A 22,860-nucleotide genomic window follows, 5' to 3' on the forward strand; every position below is an offset into this window, starting at 1 on the left:
ACCGCAGTCCCACAATGTTATTTTAGGCGTATGTGATGCAGCTCACTTGGCCGCCATGGTCCTAGCAATATTGCGCCCTATAGGCAATATCAAATGCGCAAAAATAACTTAACAAATAGGTTCCCACATGGCCATTATATTGTATTACTATGCTATATCAGCCAATATGCTAGATGTAGTTTGAAGACAGCAGAGTTGGAGAGACTTGCACTTTCTCTTGAGCTATTTTTATAGCCTACCTTTTAGGAGTGGGAAGATTTTCAGACGGAGAAATAAGGGTGATCAATATTTAGGCCTATTTCTAGGCTGTGTTGTAAACTATTTAGGAACTACATTTCCTTGGAAAGATAACTGCCCTGTGCTTCTCCGCCCATGCATAGGCTATAGCCTACTCTATTTAATTGAGACCACACGCGCACCTGATCTCCCAGGTAAGGCTATTGAACTGGAGGCAGCAAGAATGATGACAGTGACACTTGCTACGTTTTGCATAGTCATATAGGATATAGCCTACCTTTTAGGAGGATGATTTGCAGGCAGAGACAAATAAATGGGGGATAAATACTTATTGAAAATGAAAAGACGCAACGCTCGCTCACCATAGTAGCCTAACCTGTGTGCGTTGTGCCTTTTCCTTTTCAATGAGTATTGATTACCCATTTTTTTTATTGTACTTCAACTCACGTTGGTTGAGCGCCCTCCACTTCTTTCCATTATCAATAGGCCTATTTAGTAAATACAGTCTAATCATGTATATATTTTTTATTTGTATTTGTATTCTGTTTTTTTTTTGTTTCTCCCAAATTTCGTGACATCCAATTGGTAGTTACAGTCTTGTCTCATCGCTGCAACTCCCGTATGGACTCGGGAGAGTCGAAGGTCGAGAGCCATGCGTCCTCCGAAACACGACCCCGCCAAGCCGCACTGCTTCTTGACACACTACTCGCTTAACCCGGAAGCCAGCCGCACAAATGTGTCGGAGGAAACACCGTACAGCTAGCGACCAAAGTCAGCGTGCATGTGTCACGTTCGTTGAATGACGGGTCAGACCAAGGCGCAGCGTGATATGCATACATGTTTATTAACTTATAAACACAACGACAAAACAACAAACGAAACGAAACGTGAAGTCCAAGGTAGACCACACAACACACCTTACACGGAACAAGATCCCACAACTACACAGTGCCAATAGGCTGCCTAAGTATGATCCCCAATCAGAGACAATGAGCGACAGCTGCCTCTGATTGGGAACCACACCGGCCAACATAGATCTATACATACTAGAATACAACATAGAAAAAGCACAACAAGGAATATAGAGCGCGATGGGACAAGGACATCCCAGCCGGCCAAACCGTCCCCTAACCCGGACAATGCTGGGACAATTGTGCATCGCCTCATGGGTCTCCCGGTGCCTGTAGCACTGCGATGCAGCGCCTTAGACCACTGTGCCACTCGGGAGATCCACAGTCAAATCATGTTTAAGTTAATTTCATATTCAAGTTAACTGCCACGTGATTCTCCGCCCATGTAGGCAGCCTACTCTATTTCAATAAGACCACACTTACTAGGCGCACTTGAACTCTCACGCCCAACTAGGAGAGGTAGGCTACTGAAGTTGAAGCAGCAAATTGTGTGAATCATGAAAAAAAAAGCAGAAAGAGGAATGTTTCCAAATAATCTGTGGAATACAAAAAATATTTTGATCCCAAAGTCGTCTGTCTAACCGGCCATTCCCACCGGCAGGTCTCACAGGCATGCCGCGGGAATGCAGCCCTCTAGTGCAGTCAGTACACAACACTATGCTCATCATGTCTTAGCAGGATCAGATGGTGACAGGGGTCCCAGCAGGGTCAGACAGCCAGGGATGACCAATCTACGGAGCTCAGGTGAATTTTGCCATATATTAACAATATCAGTGAATGATACAAAGTTCCATCTTGAATTGATGGGTAGACCTACAGTAGCTACAGGACAGCAGCTTAAGCTTAAAGCTACAGTCTGGGATCTGGGAATAATGGTCATTTCAATTATTGAACCAAAGATTCTATTCTTGAATAATATAATGTATAAATGTACACCAAGGTAATTCTTTGTCATGCCTCATTTTAGGAGAATCAGATGGTGACAGGGGTCTCCGCAGGGTCAGGCAGCCAGAGAAGACCAGTTTGTGACGGAGGTGAGGTGAATTTTTGCAGATACAATACTTTATTCTATCTGTCCAGCAAACACTGGACAAGCCAGATGCTATTTTAAAGCAGTCTGACAAACCTCCAAAGTTGATTTCCAAACTGTATCAAGGGTTGATAGAGGCTTCCCGATGACACAAAACATGTAAAACAAAAATGTGAGGAAGACCTGGTAGAAGCTATTGATGATGATGAATGGATACAGATGTTTGAATGCCCAGTCATGTTCATATAATCTCAGACATAAATTGCTGCAGTTTAAGACCATCCATAGAACGTAATATATGCCAGTGAAACTGAATTACATGCACTCAAAAATGTCCTTCCTCTGCTGGAGGTGTAAAACACAAAAGGGGACATATTTGCATATGTTAATGTCTTGTGAAAGCTGGCTGAATTCTGGCAAAGAGTTATTTTGTTCTTTTATCTCAGCATGTCTACAGATTCTCACTTCTCCCTGTTTTTGTTTGCTTGGAAATGTTGATACTGGAAACTGTTATCTGAAGAAACTGTGTCACCAAGCATTTATAGTGGCTAAGAAATGCATTGCCATTAATTGGAAGGTTGGTTATCCTCCCACAATGTCAAGTTATGTATCACTATATTGTATTTATTACAAGATTAAGGCTATACTGGGCAACTTTCATAAGGTCTGGATGCCTTATATGGAATACAGTCCGACTAAAGGAGTCTGTATTGAAAACATGCCCACGTCAGGGAAGATACCTATTTAGGCAATCCCTAGCTGCCAGGCTGCTCAGTCCTGGCCCTGGGGGTCTGCCGTCATGTGGGTTGTCTCTCTTGCCTTGGCCTAAGACACCCAAAACCAATAATGAATGTTTCATTCAGCTATATTGTCTGCAAGTAAAAAGAGTTCTACAGTACTATTAGTCTTGTGAGATTAATTATATGGAGGATTTGCTGTTTATGTGTATGTGTTTTTTATTTTTTTTTTTTTTTAAACCTTTCCCATGGGAATAAAATTAATTAAAGGTGTGAACTGGGAAGGAAATTGTGTTGGGAGAGAGTTGAGTTATTGACTAGACTGGTGAGGTCGAACGTGCAGGAGGATCGGGCTGGCTGGTCGGTCTGGCTGAAATTTGATATGAGGATGTCTTAATAAAGACAGTCAAAAGCCTTTCTATTTTTTTCAAGAGTTGTTAATTTGTTAGGCTATTGGTTCAATACCATTGGCATAAGGAGGGTCACTACCTATCAGGTAACTTGTGTGAGAGCTTGCTGAATGAGGGGGAAACACCCCACATGGACCTCTCTTCTGTCATCACGCCATTCATTACTCAACTTGTATGGGATGGTACATACTTTTCTCATTATGTGAACTCAGGGGAGACCCTAGCAGCACAATGACAGGTGAGGTGGTCATTTTCTATAATCTCTCAACTGACTGAACGTAAACAAAGGAACTGCACATATGAAACATTTATGAAGAGGCATAAGCAGGAGACAAGGGGGCATACAAAATCTCTACTGACCTTTCAAAACCTGTCACTTAGTGAATTATATATCTATTCAGCTATATGGAAAGTCTCTAGAACAATACACAAAAGGTTGAAGCACGAGCTAAAATAAACACGTACACTAATGTTGACATTTGCCCATAGGCTTATCTAATTTACATATGTATCATTTACATATGGAATTGAAATGTTTTATGCAAACCAGCCCACCTTCCGATTGGACATGCGGCATGATAGCTCCGTACGCTCGAGCCAGTGGTGTCGGGTTTCACCGTGAGCAGGCGCGAGAGTGGCAACGGTGGATCGCTTTATTTATTTTCTGTCAAGAGTAGCGCAGCGTGTGCCAATGCGAAGTGCCGGTTACAGTAGCCAGGCGCCTACTTTGGTACGATATTTTGGCGGTCAGCGATGGAAATCACAGACTCGGGCAGTGTGATTTTAACAGCTTACCATTCATACGCACCGTCCAGGATACATTTGGTGGATGAAGGCTGTGCGACTCCGCTATCTCCAAGACACTCTCCTTGCAGGTAACTGTCACGCCACCGATTCTTTGTTGTTTAAAAAAACTGCAGGATAAATTAACAAGATTTATATTAACTGTTTAACAACTACCATGTTGATAGTATCCATATGCTTTGATATAGCTTTCAAACAAATAGGACTGGGCAAGGTGCTCTGAGAGCGAGAGCGTGGGAAAGAAATTGGGTCTCTGCAGTTGCTACTTGTGGTGATGATGAGTAGCCTAGCCTAGATCTATCCAAAAAGCTTTAAAGATGTTAATGCCTTTATGGAATTGTTGCATTGGTTTCTCCTGAAATGTCTTGTTGGTTTCTGTATGCAACCACCATATATGGGATTGTAACATATTGGGCACAGTTCTGACCCCCTCAAGACCTGAAGTGCTTTTCAAGGGTATCAAACAAACGTGCCAATAGGGCTACATTCTATTGGATGCATTGACTACACATGCAGGATGATATTACTTGCTGGCACTGATTTTTGAAGTCAGTTTTACATTGTAGGTTCTGATGGGTATAGGTTACCTGACCTCAAATCAACAATCTTTACAGTAGACTACCTCAAACTGTTCTGTCCTTCCCTTGATTTGGTGCCTCGAGGGTATTAAGAGACCTAACTATTCACTAATTCTTGAACCTCCATCTGCATAGTCTGCAAGTCAATAACTTAAAAAAAGGAAGGCTGTACAACATACCATAAAAGCCTAACCCTGTATAATTATGTATCCTGAATATAAGGAGACTGACAAAACTGTTGAGATGGGAAAGTATATCTCACTCTGTCTGGGTTGTCCAACAAGACACTCACTTTGCAGACAGTCACTTGGCAGCCGCCCCACAGAGCACAAGGTGGCATTTAAAACCGCTTATGTCTGGGTACAAGGTGGCATTTTAAACCGCTTATGTCTGGGTACGATCATTGAACATAACAACCGTAATTATGTTTATTAAATCATTACAACTAGCCATTTTCATAGACACACATAAACAAAAGGAATAGCAAATTGTTCAGGTTTCAGTGGTGGATTTAACGAGCCAATCTTTTACTATTGCTGGGGAGTAGCTTATTAATTAGGGCACACCGTAGCAAAATATTTTGCAACAGAAAACTAAAATCAGCGTTTCTTATGAACGAGTTCAGGAGTCCCTCCCTGTTTCAATCCACTTTCTTCTGTTTGTTGCCTAATGAATATGACCCTGGACTGTTTGGACTGCAAACTGACTTAACCTAGCTGTGTGTATGTTAAGGTTGGCTGTATTTTACATCATTGGCAGAGCTACATTCATCTGGCATTGAACTGGAATGTTTATTGATGGAGTGCTCTGTGTTTGTTATGCTGTTTGGAGTTGAAAAGTAACCACTGTGCTGTAAATGTAGTCTTCAGACAACTTTCATGGCCTCTCTGGCTCTCTCCCCATTCTAACTATGAATTCATTACATCTAGGGAAATGTGTGTGTATATTTAATGCATTAGTCCTGTATAAATATTAGACCAAAAGAAGGAAGATTAAATATTACTTGTACTTAAATCTATTTTATTACATCTAAATCAGACCATGAGACAGGAAAATGAACTCACACAGGTCAATGACTAGATGTTCTGTTTTTGAAACGCTTTCTTTAGAATTCACTCTATTTCCAAGGATCTGTGAGATAGCTGTTGGCTTGTACTGTGGTGGGTACAATACATGATGTCTGTGCTGACAGTATGTTCCATTTGCTGCCCCACCTGAACAATTCAAGAACATCTGTTCTCCCAGCATGGCCAGTTTGACCAGATGCTTGCTTTATTTGGCTTCCTCATATGTGTGCCTGCGTGTCATCGGGGGGTGATGACAGTGATGTCAGCCCCGAGCTACCCAGGGTCAGGCACCGATAGGGGAGCCAGCCTCGTCTTGTGTGGCATGCCAAAAAGTTGGCGCACCCACAGCCATTAAGTCTGAAAATATTTACATTATCCGAAAATGGAGACACATTTGGTGTTTACCCTTGTAGATATTTTGAGGTCCTTAGATATGTCTTATCGGTCTTGCTCTTGAATACATTTATGCTTTTTTTTTTAGTGTGAAAGTTGATCTGTGTTTCTGTGGGTATTATGGTGAAAATTGACAATATTTTTGGGTGATCATATCATCATATGATGGCAGTTGTGTGTCGATAAGACAAAAAATGCTACCTGTTTTCACATGGAACGATGCTTTGGCTACCAGTACAAGGTTAGATAAACATTAAGGGCATTGTGGTTCTCTTTCTCTGCTCTTTATAGAAGGGTATCAGAACAGACAGCAGGCACTCTCTTATGGTCATAGCCCTTATGATGCACATTAGAGTATTTCACTGATCAGACTTATGTGACATGCTTAAAACTACTCATTTTGTATGTATCTACTGTATGTACTGAAGCAACTATCAGAGGAATTAGAGTGATTCCATATGAAACCAGGACAAAAAAATAAGGATCTCTGCTACTTTTTAGAGTTTTGATCAAATTTGTAAGCATTACCAACAAAGTGAATGAGAAAATGGATTCAAAATGTTTGCCCTCTGCTGGTGATTTGCAAAATGTGCAATGATACAAGTAAAAAGTGGGCTGTGATTGGTTACATAGTTTCTCTGTATAAAATGGGCCATAATTTTAAAATGAGCAAATATCCCATTCTGGAACATTTATATGCCCGTAGAGTATATTATGTTCAATATACAGTACCAGTCAAAGGTTTGGACACATCTACGCATTCCAGGGTTTTTCTTTATTTTTACTATTTTCTACATTGTAGAATAATAGTGAAGACACCAAAACTATGAAATAACACACATATGGAATCATGTAGTAACCAAAAAATTGTTAAACAAATCAAAATATATTTTATATTTGAGATTCTTCAAAGTAGCCACCCTTTGCCTTGATGACAGCTTTGCACACTTGGCATTCTCTCAACCAGCTTCATGAGGTAGTCACCTGGAATGTATTTCAATTAACAGGTGTGCCTTGTTAATTTGTGGAATGTCTTTCCTTCTTAATGCATTTGAGCCAATCAGTTGTGTTGTGACAAGGTAGGGGTGGGTGGTATACAGAAGATAGCCCTATTTGGTAAAAGACCAAGTACATATTATGGCAAGAACAACTCAAATAAGCAAAGAGAAACGACAGTCCCTCATTACTTTAAGACATGAAAGTCAGTCAATCGGGAAAATTTAAAGAACTTTGAAAGTTTCTTCAAGTGCCATCAAGCGCTATGATGAACCTGGCTCTCATGAGGACCGGCACAGGAGGATAAGTTCATTAAGAGTTACCAGCCTCAGAAATTGCAGCCCAAATAAATGCTTCACACAGTTCAAGTAACAGACACATCTCAACATCAACTGTTCAAACTTTTGACTGGTACTGTGTATATATCACACACACAAGTATGTGGACACCCCTTCAAATTAGTGGATTTGGCTATTTACAGTGCCTTGGGAAAGTATTCAGAGCCCTTGACTTTTTCCACATTTTGTTAGGTTACAGCCTTATTCTAAAATTGAATAAATTGTTTTTTTCCCCTCATCAATCTACACACAATACCCCATAATGCCAAAGTAAAAACAGGTTTTTAGAATTTTTTGCTAATTTATTCAAAATAGAAAACTGAATTCCATTTACATAAGTATTCAGACCCTTTACTCAGTACTTAGTTGAAGCACCTTTGGCAGTGATTACAGCCACGAGTCTTCTTGGGTATGACGCTACAATCTTTGCAAACCTGTATTTGAGGAGTTTCTCCCATTCTTCTCTGCAGATCCTCTCAAGCTCTGTCAGGTTGGATGGGGAGCGTTGCTGCACAGCTGTCTGTCCAGAGATGTTCGTCCGGGTTCAAGTATGGGCTCTGGCTGGGCCACTCAAGGACATACAGAGACTTGTCCCGGAGCCACTCCTGCATTGTCTTGGCTGTGTGCTTAGGGTTGTTGTCCTGTTGGAAGGTGAACCTTTGCCCCAGTCTGAGGTCCTGATCGCTCTAGAGCAGGTTTTCGTCAAGGATCTCTCTGTACTTTGCTCAATTCATCTTTTGCCTTGATCCTGACTAGTCTCCCAGTCCCTGCCGCTGAAAAACATCGCCACAGCATGATGCTGCCACCACCATGCTTCACCGTAGGGATGGTGCCAGGTTTCCTCCAGATGTGAAGCTTGGCATTCAGGCCAAAGAGATCAATCTTGGTTTCATCAGACCAGAGAATCTTGTTTCTCATGGTCTGAGAGTCTTTAGGTGCCTTTTGGCAAACTCCAAGCTGCCTGTCATGTGCCTTTTACTGAGGAGTGATTTCCGTCTGGTCACTCTACCATGAAGGCCTGATTGGTGGAGTGCTGCAGAGATGGTTGTCCTTTTGGAAGGTTCTCCCATCTCCACAGAGGAACTCTAGAGCTCTGTCAGAGTGACCATCAGGTTCTTGGTCACCTCCCTGACCAAGGCCCTTCTCCCCCGATTGCTCAGTTTGCCCAGGCGGCCAGCTCTAGGAAGAGTCTTGGTGGTTCCAAATTTCTTCCATTTAAGAATGATGGCCACTGTGTTCTTGGGGACATTCAATGCTGCAGACATTTTTTGGTACCCTTCCCCAGATCTGTTTCTCAACACAATCATGTCTCAGAGCTCTACGGACAATTCCTTCAACCTCATAGCTTGGCTTTTGCTCTGACATGCACTGTCAACTGTGGGACCTTATATAGATAGTTGTGTGCCTTTCCAAATCATGTCCAATCAATTGAATTTACCACAGGTGGACTCCAATCAAGTTTTAGAAACATCTCAAGAATGATCAATGGAAACAGGATGCACCTGAGCTCAATTTCGAGTCTCATAGCAAAGGGTCTGAATACGTATGTAAATAAGGTATTTCTGTCATTCTGGGGTATTGTGTGTAGATTGCTGAGGATTTATTTATTTTTAATCCGTTTTAGAATAAGGCTGTAACGTAACAAAATGTGGAAAAAGTCAAGGGGTCTGAATACTTTCAGAATGCACTGTATATGGCTTTCCATGGCCGAGCAGCCGCACACATGCCTAAGATCACCATGTGCAATGTCAAGCGTGTGCTGGAATGGTGTAAAGCTCCCAATGCATAGTGCCAATTGTAAAGTGTGGTGGAGGAGGATTAATAGTCTGGGGCTGTTTTTCATGGTTCGGGCTAGGCCCCTTAGTTCCAGTGAAGGGAAACCTTAACACTAACGCATACAATGACATTCTAGATGATTCTGTGCTTCCAACTTTGTGGCAACAGTTTGGGGAAGGCCCTTTCCTGTTTCAGCATGACAATGCCCCCATGCACAAAGCGAGGTCCATACAGAAATGGTTTGTCGAGATCGGTGTGGAAGAACTTGACTGGCCTGCACAGAGCCCTGACCTCAACTCCATCGAGGTCAGGGATGAATTGGAACGCCGACTGCGAGCCAGGCCTAATCGCCCAACATCAGTGCCAGACCTCACTTATGCTCTTGTGTCTGAATGGAAGCAAGTCCCCGCAGCAATGTTCCAACATCTAGTGTTAAGCCTTCCCAGAAGAGTGGAGGCTGTTATAGCAGCAAAGGGGGGACCATCTCCATATTAATTCTCATGATTCTGGTATGAGATGTTCGACGAGCAGGTGTCCACATACTTTTGAGAGAGAGAGAGAGAGAGAAAGGTCGAGCACCTACAGATGAAACATTATGGAGTCTTAAAGGAGGCCTGGGTATGGCCAAAATGTCATAAATATACCAACTTTGATTCAGTATTTCTCAATTATGCTTTTAGATACAAATGTCAACAATCCTTCCTTCAAAGGACCATTCTATGGATTACATTTATTGAATTATTGTAAAAACATTTATGTCTGGTTTTGTATGCAATCACTCTTATGCCATTATAGTCATGCCATTAAAAAGATTACTAGTCATCTGAAGATTTGAGCAATAACTTTAAGCAAGGAGAGAAAGTCTGTCTAAGAACAGAAGTCTGTCTGGAATCAAGTTTTCCATATTAACTGATGACAATACCAGACTTTCTGGTCAAGATGTCATTGACATTTGAAGGACACTCACTGTTTTAGCTGTTTCAGCTGTTATAATTGTATTTCATCCAGGCCACTGAAGCCAGTGCTTTTGGGAGTAGGTTAGCCTATTTTTAGGAGAGCTCAGCTTTCACTCTTAACTGGCTTATTAGCCCACTTCATGAGCCATGTTATTTATAATCTCAAATTCATCTCCCAATCTAACACCGTCTGAAGTCCCCTGTAGCTCAGTTGGTAGAGCATGGCGCTTGCAACTCCAGGGTTGTGGGTTCATTTCCCACGGGGGGCCAGTATGAAAATGTATGCACTCACTAACTGTAAGTCGCTCTGGATAAGAGCGTCTGCTAAATGACTAAAATGTAAAACGATGAAGTGGCACAGAAGGAAACGATTGTTGGCCATTTAAATCAAAGGCTATTGATCGTAAAGGGCACAGCTGGTCACACCACTACGACTGATGTGATAAAATGGAAAAGTGTCACAAAATAATTGAACTCGTTGGATCAGATAAAACAAAGGGGATACAAAAGCCTTCACCACTCGGAGTGTGCTGCTATACACTGGGATCGTGTGTGTCTCACTCCCAGGTGACATCATTCCCACAGGCAAAAGTCTAGAGCTGTGTGTGTGTTCCTTTTTTATGTGTGTGCTGACGTTCGTTTTAGCACTGGCACGTGGGTTGGGGCATTTGGGTCACTGGCAGGATTAGTTTCACAGCTTACTCCCATTGAGTTGTGTGTGACAAACAATGGTAACCTCTGGTACTCGGGTGTCTCCCTATGAATGTGCATATTGTAGCCCGTGAAAGACCAGCGCTCTGCTCTCTTTCAACCGCCTCTGTGATAATTAGTGGTATTGATGGCTGCAGGGTGTGCTGTTGGGACTTCAGAGCTGTTTTCACACTAACACACTACTGACATCTGTGGACATCCATATTGAGTGGCTATCTTTGGTGTTTGGATATTTTTTTTTGGGGGGGTGACTGTTTTGGCCTTTGAATGAACGTATTCTGGTTTTGGATGACTGTATTTGGATGACTATTTAAATTTTTATATTTTGGGGTTATGCACATTCAATTACTGACTTTGTCAATAAACACAATTTAATTGAAAAGCCATCCTGGCGGTAGGGCAATTCCACGATAAGAGTGATGCTGAGACTCACTTTTTTTCACTTTAAAATGTATGCCAAACAAAACCATTGATTGTTAAGTTTAACAAACCATACACCTATATGCAGAAGTCTACTTTTAACAATTGCCACAGAAGATTTGACTCAAACACACTTACTTGAGGAACAGTGCAGATGCAAAGTTTGGTAACAGAATGACAGTAAAATCTCCCTCAGTTTGTGACCATGTTTTCCAAAAACTCTGTGAAATATCTATTCTGAATTAAGATCTAAAGAAAGAATGGGGTATGACACCTTGAGTTTGAGAAATCTCTTTCTGTTATTGAGCTACAGTAAGTGAAGTGGATCAACACCCGGTAACAGAATGACATCATAGGTCCTTGATCTGTACTATACGGAAATGATACATTATGAATGTCGTTCTCTTCATGGGGATGTATCCTGAATAGGTACACAAAGGTAGAAATGTAATATCCTCCTTTTCATGTTTTGGTGTTATTCTACACATTATTCTAATGAGCTCTGCCCCCCCCCCCCTTGATTCTTACATTCTCTTAACATTGGAGTATAATTTGACTTCCAGTATTTAAGTAATAGCTTCTTCAATATACAGTGGGGAAAAAAAGTATTTAGTCAGCCAATTGTGCAAGTTCTCCCACTTAAAAAGATGAGAGAGGCCTGTAATTTTCATCATAGGTACACGTCAACTATGACAGGCAAAATGAGAATTTTTTTCTGCAGAAAATCACATTGTAGGATTTTTAATGAATTTATTTGCAAATTATGGTGGAAAATAAGTATTTGGTCAATAACAAAAGTTTCTCAATACTTTGTTATATACCCTTTGTTGGCAATGACACAGGTCAAACGTTTTCTGTAAGTCTTCACAAGGTTTTCACACACTGTTGCTGGTATTTTGGCCCATTCCTCCATGCAGATCTCCTCTAGAGCAGTGATGTTTTGGGGCTGTCGCTGGGCAACACAGACTTTCAACTCCCTCCAAAGATTTTCTATGGGGTTGAGATCTGGAGACTGGCTAGGCCACTCCAGGACCTTGAAATGCTTCTTACGAAGCCACTCCTTCGTTGCCCGGGCGGTGTGTTTGGGATCATTGTCATGCTGAAAGACCCAGCCACGTTTCATCTTCAATGCCCTTGCTGATGGAAGGAGGTTTTTCACTCAAAATCTCACGATACATGGCCCCATTCATTCTTTCCTTTACACGGATCAGTCGTCCTGGTCCCTTTGCAGAAAAACAGCCCCAAAGCATGATGTTTCCACCCCCATGCTTCACAGTAGGTATGGTGTTCTTTGGATGCAACTCAGCATTCTTTGTCCTCCAAACACGACGAGTTGAGTTTTTACCAAAAAGTTCTATTTTGGTTTCATCTGACCATATGACATTCTCCCAATCCTCTTCTGGATCATCCAAATGCACTCTAGCAAACTTCAGACGGGCCTGGACATGTACTGGCTTAAGCAGGGGGACACGTCTGGCACTGCAGGATTTGAGTCCCTGGCGGCGTAGTGTGTTACTGATGGTAGGCTTTGTTACTTTGGTCCCAGCTCTCTGCAGGTCATTCACTAGTTCCCCCGTGTGATTCTGGGATTTTTGTTCACCGTTCTTGTGATCATTTTGACGCCACGGGGTGAGATCTTGCGTGGAGCCCCAGATCGAGGGAGATTATCAGTGGTCTTGTATGTCTTCCATTTCCTAATAATTGCTCCCACAGTTGATTTCTTCAAACCAAGCTGCTTACCTATTGCAGATTCAGTCTTCCCAGCCTGGTGCAGGTCTACAATTTTGTTTCTGGTGTCCTTTGACAGCTCTTTGGTCTTGGCCATAGTGGAGTTTGGAGTGTGACTGTTTGTGGTTGTGGACAGGTGTCTTTTACACTGATAACAAGTTCAAGCAGGTGCCATTAATACAGGTATTGAGTGGAGGACAGAGGAGCCTCTTAAATAAGAAGTTACAGGTCTGTGAGAGCCAGAAGTCTTGCTTGTTTGTAGGTGACCAAATACTTATTTTCCACCATAATTTGCAAATAAATTCATTAAAAATCCTACAATGTGATTTTCTGGAGAAAAAAAATCTCAACTTGTCTGTCATAGTTGACGTGTACCTATGATGAAAATTACAGGCCTCTCATCTTTTTAAGTGGGAGAACTTGCACAATTGGTGGCTGACTAAATACTTTTTTTCCTCACTGTAATTGATTAAGGAAAACTGTGATAAATAAAAAAGTATATCAGTTTCATTTAAGGACCAACGGATTGACAGCCGTCCCATATAGATTGCAAAATAGTTGGGAAGAGATTTTTGACGTACCGATCCCATGGCATAGTGTTTTTGAACTGATACGCAAAACGACACCGGATTCAAAACTTAGAATCTTTCAATTTAAATTATTATATAAAATTCTTGCTACCAATAGAATTATATTTATATGGGGGATACAATATTCCCAGCTCTGCAGATTTTGCTGCGAAGAGACAGAGTCATTAGATCATTTGTTTTGGTACTGTCCATTTGTAGCTTGTTTTTGGACACAGGTCCAGGAATGGCTAAAGGATTGCAATATTTACCTGGAGCTAACCCTGCAGATAGCACTACTGGGTGATCTGAAAAGTAATAGTCAATCGATCAATAACATAATACTATTAGCAAAACATTTTTATTTTCAATTCACAATCTGTAGAAACAATGAGAATAGAAAGGTTCAGAACTTTTGTAAGACATCACAGTTGAAATATATATGGCAAATAGAAATCCTATATGGATGGTGTTAAAAGATAGATGGGAGGTGTTGAATGGAATTGAAGGATGGGACTAATAACAACTAACAAGATAACTAATAATGTAGGCACGCTGTGTCCATAATAAGTGTATGGGTTGTAGGTTGGGAGCTTTTGTGAAGGAGCACAGTTAGAAAGATATGGCATATAGAAGCAAACCGGATGGACATCATGAAAATGATCGGAGAGGTTTAGAGTAGAAGAAGTTCAGGAGAAAGAACAAACAAAATGTAATTATTGTAAAATTGACTGTGTCCATAAAATGTAGATAGTGGGTATGGGCTGGAAGTAGAGGCCTAGGTGTTGTTGTTCACTAGTTTACTCCAAGTGGGGAAAGGGTGGTGGGGTTGGAAAGTAATAAAGGGGAATATGTATGTATGCATGTATGCATGTATGCATGCATGCAGTGGGGAGAACAAGTATTTGATACACTGCCGATTTTGCAGGTTTTCCTACTTACAAAGTATGTAGAGGTCTGTAATTTTTATCATAGGTACACTTCAACTGTGAGAGACGGAATCTAAAACAAAAATCCAGAAAATCACATTGTATGATTTTTAAGTAATTCATTTGCATTTTATTGCATGACATAAGTATTTGATACATCAGAAAAGCAGAACTTAATATTTGGTACAGAAACCTTTGTTTGCAATTACAGAGATCATACGTTTCCTGTAGGTCTTGACCAGGTTTGCACACACTGCAGCAGGGATTTTGGCCCACTCCTCCATACAGACCTTCTCCAGATCCTTCAGGTTTCGGGGCTGTCGCTGGGCAATACGGACTTTCAGCTCCCTCCAAAGATTTTCTATTGGGTTCAGGTCTGGAGACTGGCTAGGCCACTCCAGGACCTTGAGATGCTTCTTACGGAGCCACTCCTTAGTTGCCCTGGCTGTGTGTTTCGGGTCGTGTCATGCTGGAAGACCCAGCCACGACCCATCTTCAATGCTCTTACTGAGGGAAGGAGGTTGTTGGCCAAGATCTCGCGATACATGGCCCCATCCATCCTCCCCTCAATACGTTGCAGTCGTCCTGTCCCCTTTGCAGAAAAGCATCCCCAAAGAATGATGTTTCCACCTCCATGCTTCACGGTTGGGATGGTGTTCTTGGGGTTGTACTCATCCTTCTTCTTCCTCCAAACACGGCGAGTGGAGTTTAGACTAAAAAGCTATATTTTTGTCTCATCAGACCACATGACCTTCTCCCATTCCTCCTCTGGATCATCCAGATGGTCATTGGCAAACTTCAAACGGGCCTGGACATGCGCTGGCTTGAGCAGGGGGACCTTGCGTGCGCTGCAGGATGTTAATCCATGACGGCATAGTGTGTTACTAATGGTTTTCTTTGAGACTGTGGTCCCAGCTCTCTTCAGGTCATTGTCCAGGTCCTGACGTGTAGTTCTGGGCTGATTCCTCACCTTCCTCATGATCATTGATGCCCCACGAGGTGAGATCTTGCATGGAGCCCCAGACCGAGGGTGATTGACCATCATCTTGAACTTCTTCCATTTTCTAATAATTGCGCCAACAGTTGTTGCCTTCTCACCAAGCTGCTTGCCTATTGTCCTGTAGCCCATCCCAGCCTTGTGCAGGTCTACAATTTTATCCCTGATGTCCTTACACAGCTCTCTGGTCTTGGCCATTGTGGAGAGGTTGGAGTCTGTTTGTTTGAGTGTGTGGACAGGTGTCTTTTATACAGGTAACGAGTTCAAACAGGTGCAGTTAATACAGGTAATGAGTGGAGAACAGGAGGGCTTCTTAAAGAAAAACTAACAGGTCTGTGAGAGCTGGAATTCTTACTGGTTGGTAGGTGATCAAATACTTATGTCATGCAATAAAATGCAAATTAATTACTTAAAAATCATACAATGTGATTTTCTGGATTTTTGTTTTAGATTCCGTCTCTCGCAGATGAAGTGTACCTATGATAAAAATTACAGACCTCTACATGCTTTGTAAGTAGGAAAACCTGCAAAATCAGCAGTGTATCAAATACTTGTTCTCCCCACTGTATATGTATGTATGTGTGTGTGTGTGTGTGTGTGTGTGTGTGTGTGTGTATAAACATGGGGGATTGGAAGTGATGCAGACAATTACATTGATGGAAGTTACAATCTATCTGCAATATTAAGCTGATCTACCCCCCAAAAAATAAATAAAATAAAACAAGTTTAGAAGATATGTAACTTTCAAAATCCAGAATTCATCCCCGGATATAATGGCAAACTGTGACGAGTACTGATATACGAAGAGGCAGGACGCAGACGCAGGAATCAACAAGGTCAAGGTTTACTTAATAATGAGAAAGAGAATAACAAAGAGCGTAAACGACACGACACTTAACAGTCACACACAACACCATACTGAACAGTCCAGGGCTAAATAGGGGTGGTGATGAGATGATGAGGTGCAGGTGCGCTGGAGGTGATTAGGGTGCGTTGGGTGTCCATTCCGGTGTTGCCGAGGGGGTGCGCTCAGACCAGTGGCTCAGTAGACCGGCAAAGCAGAGCGCCGGAGGGGAGCAACGGGAGGAGACGTGACACAAACAAGAAATAATAATGACCTGCCCTCCTCTCCTAATTTGGCCAGAACTCTTATTCATTTTACAGCAGGTTTGTAAGTCATAAAAATAAATACAATTACATTGTAGTATAGATAAATCCTTCCTTTCCTCTTTCCCAAGCCAAGGGGATGCGTTTTAATAACTTAAACAAAAGTATCTGTAAAAACGACAAACTAATTGGTAGGTCTACATTTACTTGTTACTTATGTGAACTTTCATAATCCGACCCTCATTAGGGAGAGAAATTAGAAAATAAGACTAGGCAATATTTCTTACACTTACAGAAGGCAAAACATTTCTGCTAAACTAAATATAAATGTTGATATTAGTTGTCAGGGGCCTTTACTTCAACATTACTGTGTCTTGATATATTCTTAATACCTTAAGACTTTTTCTGGTAGATCTTTTTTAAGACCCATTTTCCATCTGTGACCAGAAATCAAAGCCTTTCCTTAATTTCCCAAAAATATAGACTCTTAGCTTTCATTTGACACCAAATTTGATATGCTCCTATATACCTCACATGTTGGTGCTCATGGGTCGTTTTACATGGAAAGGACCTGTCGTGTTTTACGGCATGTTTTTCATTCAGGCAATTTGACGAGGAACTACAGTGACAAGCCTGAGGAAGTTGTTCTTCTGCCTGACTAAATGGATCAGAAAAACCCAATGAGAGTTTCTATCATTTGCTATTACTATCTGCTCATTTCATAATTTCTGACATGCACCCGTGATTGAAATGAATTGGAAGTGCATGCTTTGTAGAAATGAAAAAAATAACATGGTAAAGGGAGATGCACTTTGACAGGTTAAAGTCTGTGAATAGCAAAGTCAAGTGTGGCACATTGTTTCTGACATCATTCAGCTCAGTGCTTTTTACCTAGTGAGTGAACACATCCCCTCAAGGTACTCATATCCTGCAGGATGTAGCCTTCAATAACGGGTTTCAAAAAAACAACAATGGAAAAAAGGGTCTACAGTTCAACGTGCACAAAGGGATTATCGGAAACAAGAATGTGGGTATTTTTAAGTGTGTGTGTGTGGTCACTGAAACTGCAGAATTTGAACTTTACCCCTTATGATGACCGAAACAAAGTACACTACTCAAGTACTTCTCAAACTGCCTCACTCAGTGTTGACATAGTGTAATTGAAACCACCTACCTGTGGTGAAGACGTCGGACCGAAATAGCAGCCATAAAACACATGAAATAGGATGACGATTACCTCACAACGCATTAAATAACTAGGACTGAGATGTCTGACAGGAGAGGAGGAGTGACTTCCTGCGTTGGCGTTTTGACAATGCTGCCTGTCCACATTCCACTACTCTATTCTCAGATAGGACTGAGCAATATACAGAATATACCTGTACGTGCTGGCCGAGTTTTAGGCTGTCATCAGCTTCCGGAGCTAGTGGACTGAGCTATCCAGACAATAACAGCTGATCTAGTATATTGTTGCTGTCCATACCTGAGGGACTTTATACTATTTCTATACCTGAGCAGACTTGGTCTGGACTGTAGAAAGATTCTGATCCTCTATTGCTTTATTTCTATACCTGAGGGACTTTGAACATGTAAACACACACTCATGTTCCTCTGTAATGTACACGGCTACTGTAGTATTATATCAACAGTGTCTATGATAAGGGGAAGAAGTTGGACCCTTGACAGCGACTCTGTTGTAAACAGCTGAGGGTGAGTGGTTGATTTATCAGGTGGAGAATTGTTTATTTGCTATGGTGGATTTATTGCTTTACAATTATTTATTGTTTTACAATTTATATGCAGCACTTAAATGACAGTCTGTATTCAGAAACGTGTCGTTCTTAGAAAAGGATGAGTTAAAAGACTTATGTTACAGGATAACATTTGTTTAAAAAGGAGAATAAGTGATTTTGTGAGATTAAAGGATACTTTGTACCTAGATTAATTTCTTAATGGAGAGTTGTTGGTTGTTACTGTAGCTCTGACCTTTGGCTGTAAACAGCCCCTGAAGTCATAACATTGCACTTGACAACAGTCTCAATGTAGAGACGATCTTTCAATCACAAGAGTACTTTGGATCGTATCGCTTGATTTGATTATTTCTCTAAAGTAGGAAAGGATACCGCTGATATGTGTGTTTGTAGAGTGGTGTGTATGTGCCAGTTTCACCCTCATTGCACTGCCTCTCCCACAAGAACTGCTTTGCATAGCACGGCAGGAGGCAGTAGGGAGATGTGTGAATTTGAAAGGGAAATAATCACTCACTAACTGTAAGTCGCTCTGGATAAGAGTGTCTGCTAAATGACTAAAATGTAAATGATGATAGCTGACTCACACGCACACACACACTGTAATCCGTTACTGCACGTTGCCTAGATTTAGTTAGCATTAAGTTGTGCAGTGCACTCTGTAAGAGATTGGTCTGGACATCAAATCAAATCAACATTTATTTGTCACATACACGTGTTTAGCAGATGTTATTGCGGGTGTAGCGAAATGCTTGTGCCTGACCAAAACAGTAGACAGCTCTCATGGTTACAAGGCTGTGAAAGTGTATTTATGTAAAAGAGACTACAAAAGTGCCTCTCAAGCCTAATTTTATGTTCTGAATCTGTTTTGGGCTACAGATGGTCACCTGTGCCCCAGCAAACAGCAGAACCTTCTTAAAACTAGGAATGTTGTAACGATGGTGAGTAAAACATGTGCTTAATAAGTTGCATGGACTCACTCTGTGTGCAATAGAAGTGTTTCACATGATTTTTTTTTATGACTACCTCATCTCTGGACCCCACACATACAATTATCTGCAAGGTCCCTCAATCGAGTAAGGTCCCTCAACCACAAAGACCATTGAGGTTTTCCAATGCCTCGCAAAGAAGGGCACCTATTGGTAGATAAGTAAAAAATAAAATAAAAATAAAAGACATTGAGTATCCCTTTGAGCAAGGTGAAGTTATTAATTACACTTTGGATGGTGTACCAAAACACCCAGTCACTACAAAGATACAGGCGTCCTTCCCTAACTCAGTTGCCGGATAGGAAGGAAACTGCTCAAGGATTTCACCATAAGGCCAATGGTGACATTAAAACAGTTACAGATTTTAATGACTGTGATAAGAGAAAACTGAGGATGGATCAACAACATTGTAGTTATACCACAATACTAACCTAAATGACAGAGTGAAAAGAAGGAAGCCTGTTAAGAATAAAAATATTCCAAAACATGCATCCTGTTTGCAAAAATGCCCTAAAGTAAGTCTGCTAAAAATGTGGCAAAGAAATTAACATTATATCCTGAATACAAAGCGTTATGTTTGGGGCAAATCCATCACTGAGTACCACTTTTCATATTTTCAAGTATGGTGGTGGCTGCATCATGTTATGGGTATGCTTGTCATTGGCGAGGACTGGGGAGTTTTTTTATTATAAAAATAAACGGAGTAGAGCTACAGTGCATTCGGTAAGTATTTAGACCCCTTCCCTTTTTCCACATTTTTTGCGTTATAGCTTTATTCTAAAATGGATTAAATAAATAAAAATCCTCATCATATATATATATATATATATACACACACAATACCCCCTAATGACAGCAAAAAACAGGTTTTGAGACTTTTGCTAATTTATTAAAAATAAAAAACAGAAATACCATATTTAAATAAGTATTAAGACCCTTTGCTATGAGATTTGAAATTGAGCTCAGGTCCATCCTGTTTCCATTGATCATCCTTGAGATGTTTCTACAACTTGATTGGAGTCCACCTGTGGTAAATTCAATAGATTGGACATGCTTTGGAAAGGCACACACCTGTCTATGTAAGGTCCCACAGTTGACAGTGAATGTCAGAGCAAAAACCAAGCCATGAGGTCGAAGGAATTGTCCGTAGAGCTCCGAGACAGGATTGTGTCGAGGCACAGATCTGGGGAAGGGTACCAAAGAATGTCTGCAGCATTGAAGGTCCCCAAGAACACAGTGGCCTGCATCATTCTTAAATGGAAGGAGTTTGGAACTACCAATACTAGAGCTGGCCACCCGGCCAAACTGCGCAATCGGGGGAGAAGGGCCTTGGTCAGGAAGGTGACCAAGAACCCGATGGTCACTCTGACAGAGCTCTAGAGTTCCTCTGTGGAGATGGGAAACCTTCCAGAAGGACAACCATCTCTGCAGCACTCCACCAATCAGGCCTTTAATGGTAGAGTGGCCAGCCGGAAGCCAAGCCAAGGGCTCCCGAGTGGCGCAGCGGTCTAAGGCACTGCATCTCAGTGCTTGAGGCGTCACTACAGACCCCCTGGTTCGATTCCAGACTGTATCACAACTGGCCGTGATTGGGAGTCCCATAGGGCGGCGAAGCCACTCCTCAGTAAATGACTAAAATGTAAATGTAAAAGGCACATGACAGCCCGCTAGGAGTTTATCAAAAGGCACCTAAAGGACTCTCAGACCATGAGCAACAAGATTCTCTGGTCTGATGAAAACAAAATTGAACTTTTTGTCCTGAATGCAAAGCGTCACGTCTGGAAGAAACCTTGCACCATTCCTACGGTGAAGCATGGTGGTGGCAGCATCATGCTGTGTGGATGTCTTTCAGCAGCAGCGACTGGGAGACTAGTCCGGATTGAGGGAAAGATGAACGGAGCAAAGTACAGCGAGATCCTTGATGAAAACTTGCTCCAGAGCACTCAGGACCTCAGACTGGGGCGAAGGTTAACCTTCCAACAGGACAACAACCCTAAGCACACAGCCAAGAGAATGCAGGAGTGGCTTCGGGGCAAGTCTCTGAATGTCCTTGAGTAGCCCAGCCAGAGCCCGGACTTGACCCCGATCGAACATCTCTGGAGAGACCTGAAAATAGTTGTGCAGCGACGCTCCCCATCCAACCTGACAGAGCTTGAGAGGATCTGCAGAGAAGAATGGGAGAAACTCCCCAAATACAGGTGTGCCAAGCTTGTAGTGTCATACCCAAGAAGATTTGAGGCTGTAATTGCTGCCAAAGGTGCTTCAACAAAGTACTGAGTAAAAGGTCTGAATACTTATGTAAATGTGATATTTCAGTTTTTTTGGCAAAAATTATGGGGTATTGTGTGTACACTGATGAGGAAAATAAACACTTTAATCGATTTTAGAATAAGGCAGTAATGTAACAAAATGTGGAAAAAGTAAAGGGGTCTGAATATTTTCCGAATGCACTGTATAAGCACAGGCAAAATCCTAGAGGAAAACCTGGTTCAGTCTGCTTTCCATCAGACACTTGGTGACATTCACCTTTCAGCTGGATAATAACCTAAAACACAAGAACAAATATACACTGGAGGTGCGTACCAAGACGACGTTTGAATGTTCTTGAGTGGCCTAGTTACAGTTCTGATTTAAATTGGCTTGAAAATCTATGGCAAGACATAAAAATGTATGTCTAGCAATGATCAACAACCAACGGGATATTGTGTGTAGAAGGGTGAGGAAAAAAAATCGATTTAATACATTTTGAATTCAGGCTGTAACGAAACAAAATGTGAGATATGTCATGGGTATGAATAGTTTCTGAAGGCACTCTATTTTTAACCTGTTGGCTAGATTATGTAAATTGAGTTAGATTAAAATGTTACCACATTTTCTAAACTCTCTAAAGTCTGTTTTGTTCTACTGAATGCACTTGGTTAGGTTTAAAGAGCTCCTGGAGCCTAACTTGATAGAAACGAATTTACTCTATGGTCCACAGCCTCTGCCCACAAGAGAAATGTCTGTGGCTTGAAATTGGGAAGTTAAGTTTGACTTCTCAACCCATTAACAACGTCACATTTTCATTAGGGAAATAATCTCCTATTGTTGACCTAAGGTTGTTTTTTTAGTTCGTTTTTTTTAGTCAATCGTTCATTGTGTTATGGGCACATTTATGTGGTTTCCCAAAGACTTCCCTTTTTAATTTTCATTCACCATTTTGTTTTGTCAACAGGGCAGGAGTTTACAGTCCAATAACACTAAATCTCTAGTCTAGATAGATATGTTTTCTTGAGCGGTATTAGCTAACACTTTGACCATTTGGTAATGATGAAACATACCAGGCTCCGGCTATCTTTACAGGCCAAACAGTATGTATCTGCTGCTGCAGTCAAGTTCCCCCTGAAACATGAACAAGACTAGTCTGTTTCTCATAATGGACCTCAATTCCAT

The 22,860-nt window shown here is 41.4% G+C and overlaps 1 protein-coding gene across 1 annotated transcript in view; it reads left to right on the forward strand.

The window, feature by feature from the left end:
* Nucleotides 1-3,936: 3,936 nt before the first annotated feature.
* The window catches only part of LOC121569180 (rho GTPase-activating protein 28), a 49,513-nt gene continuing 30,589 nt past the window's right edge, over nucleotides 3,937-22,860 (forward strand). The window contains exon 1 of the mRNA XM_041879905.1: nucleotides 3,937-4,200. Within this exon, the coding sequence (XP_041735839.1) occupies nucleotides 4,079-4,200 (122 nt within the window). The 5' untranslated portion in view covers nucleotides 3,937-4,078. The remainder of the gene's footprint in view (nucleotides 4,201-22,860) is intronic.

This window comes from Coregonus clupeaformis, chromosome 7 (genome assembly GCF_020615455.1).
Source record: "Coregonus clupeaformis isolate EN_2021a chromosome 7, ASM2061545v1, whole genome shotgun sequence".
Lineage (NCBI taxonomy): Eukaryota > Metazoa > Chordata > Actinopteri > Salmoniformes > Salmonidae > Coregonus > Coregonus clupeaformis.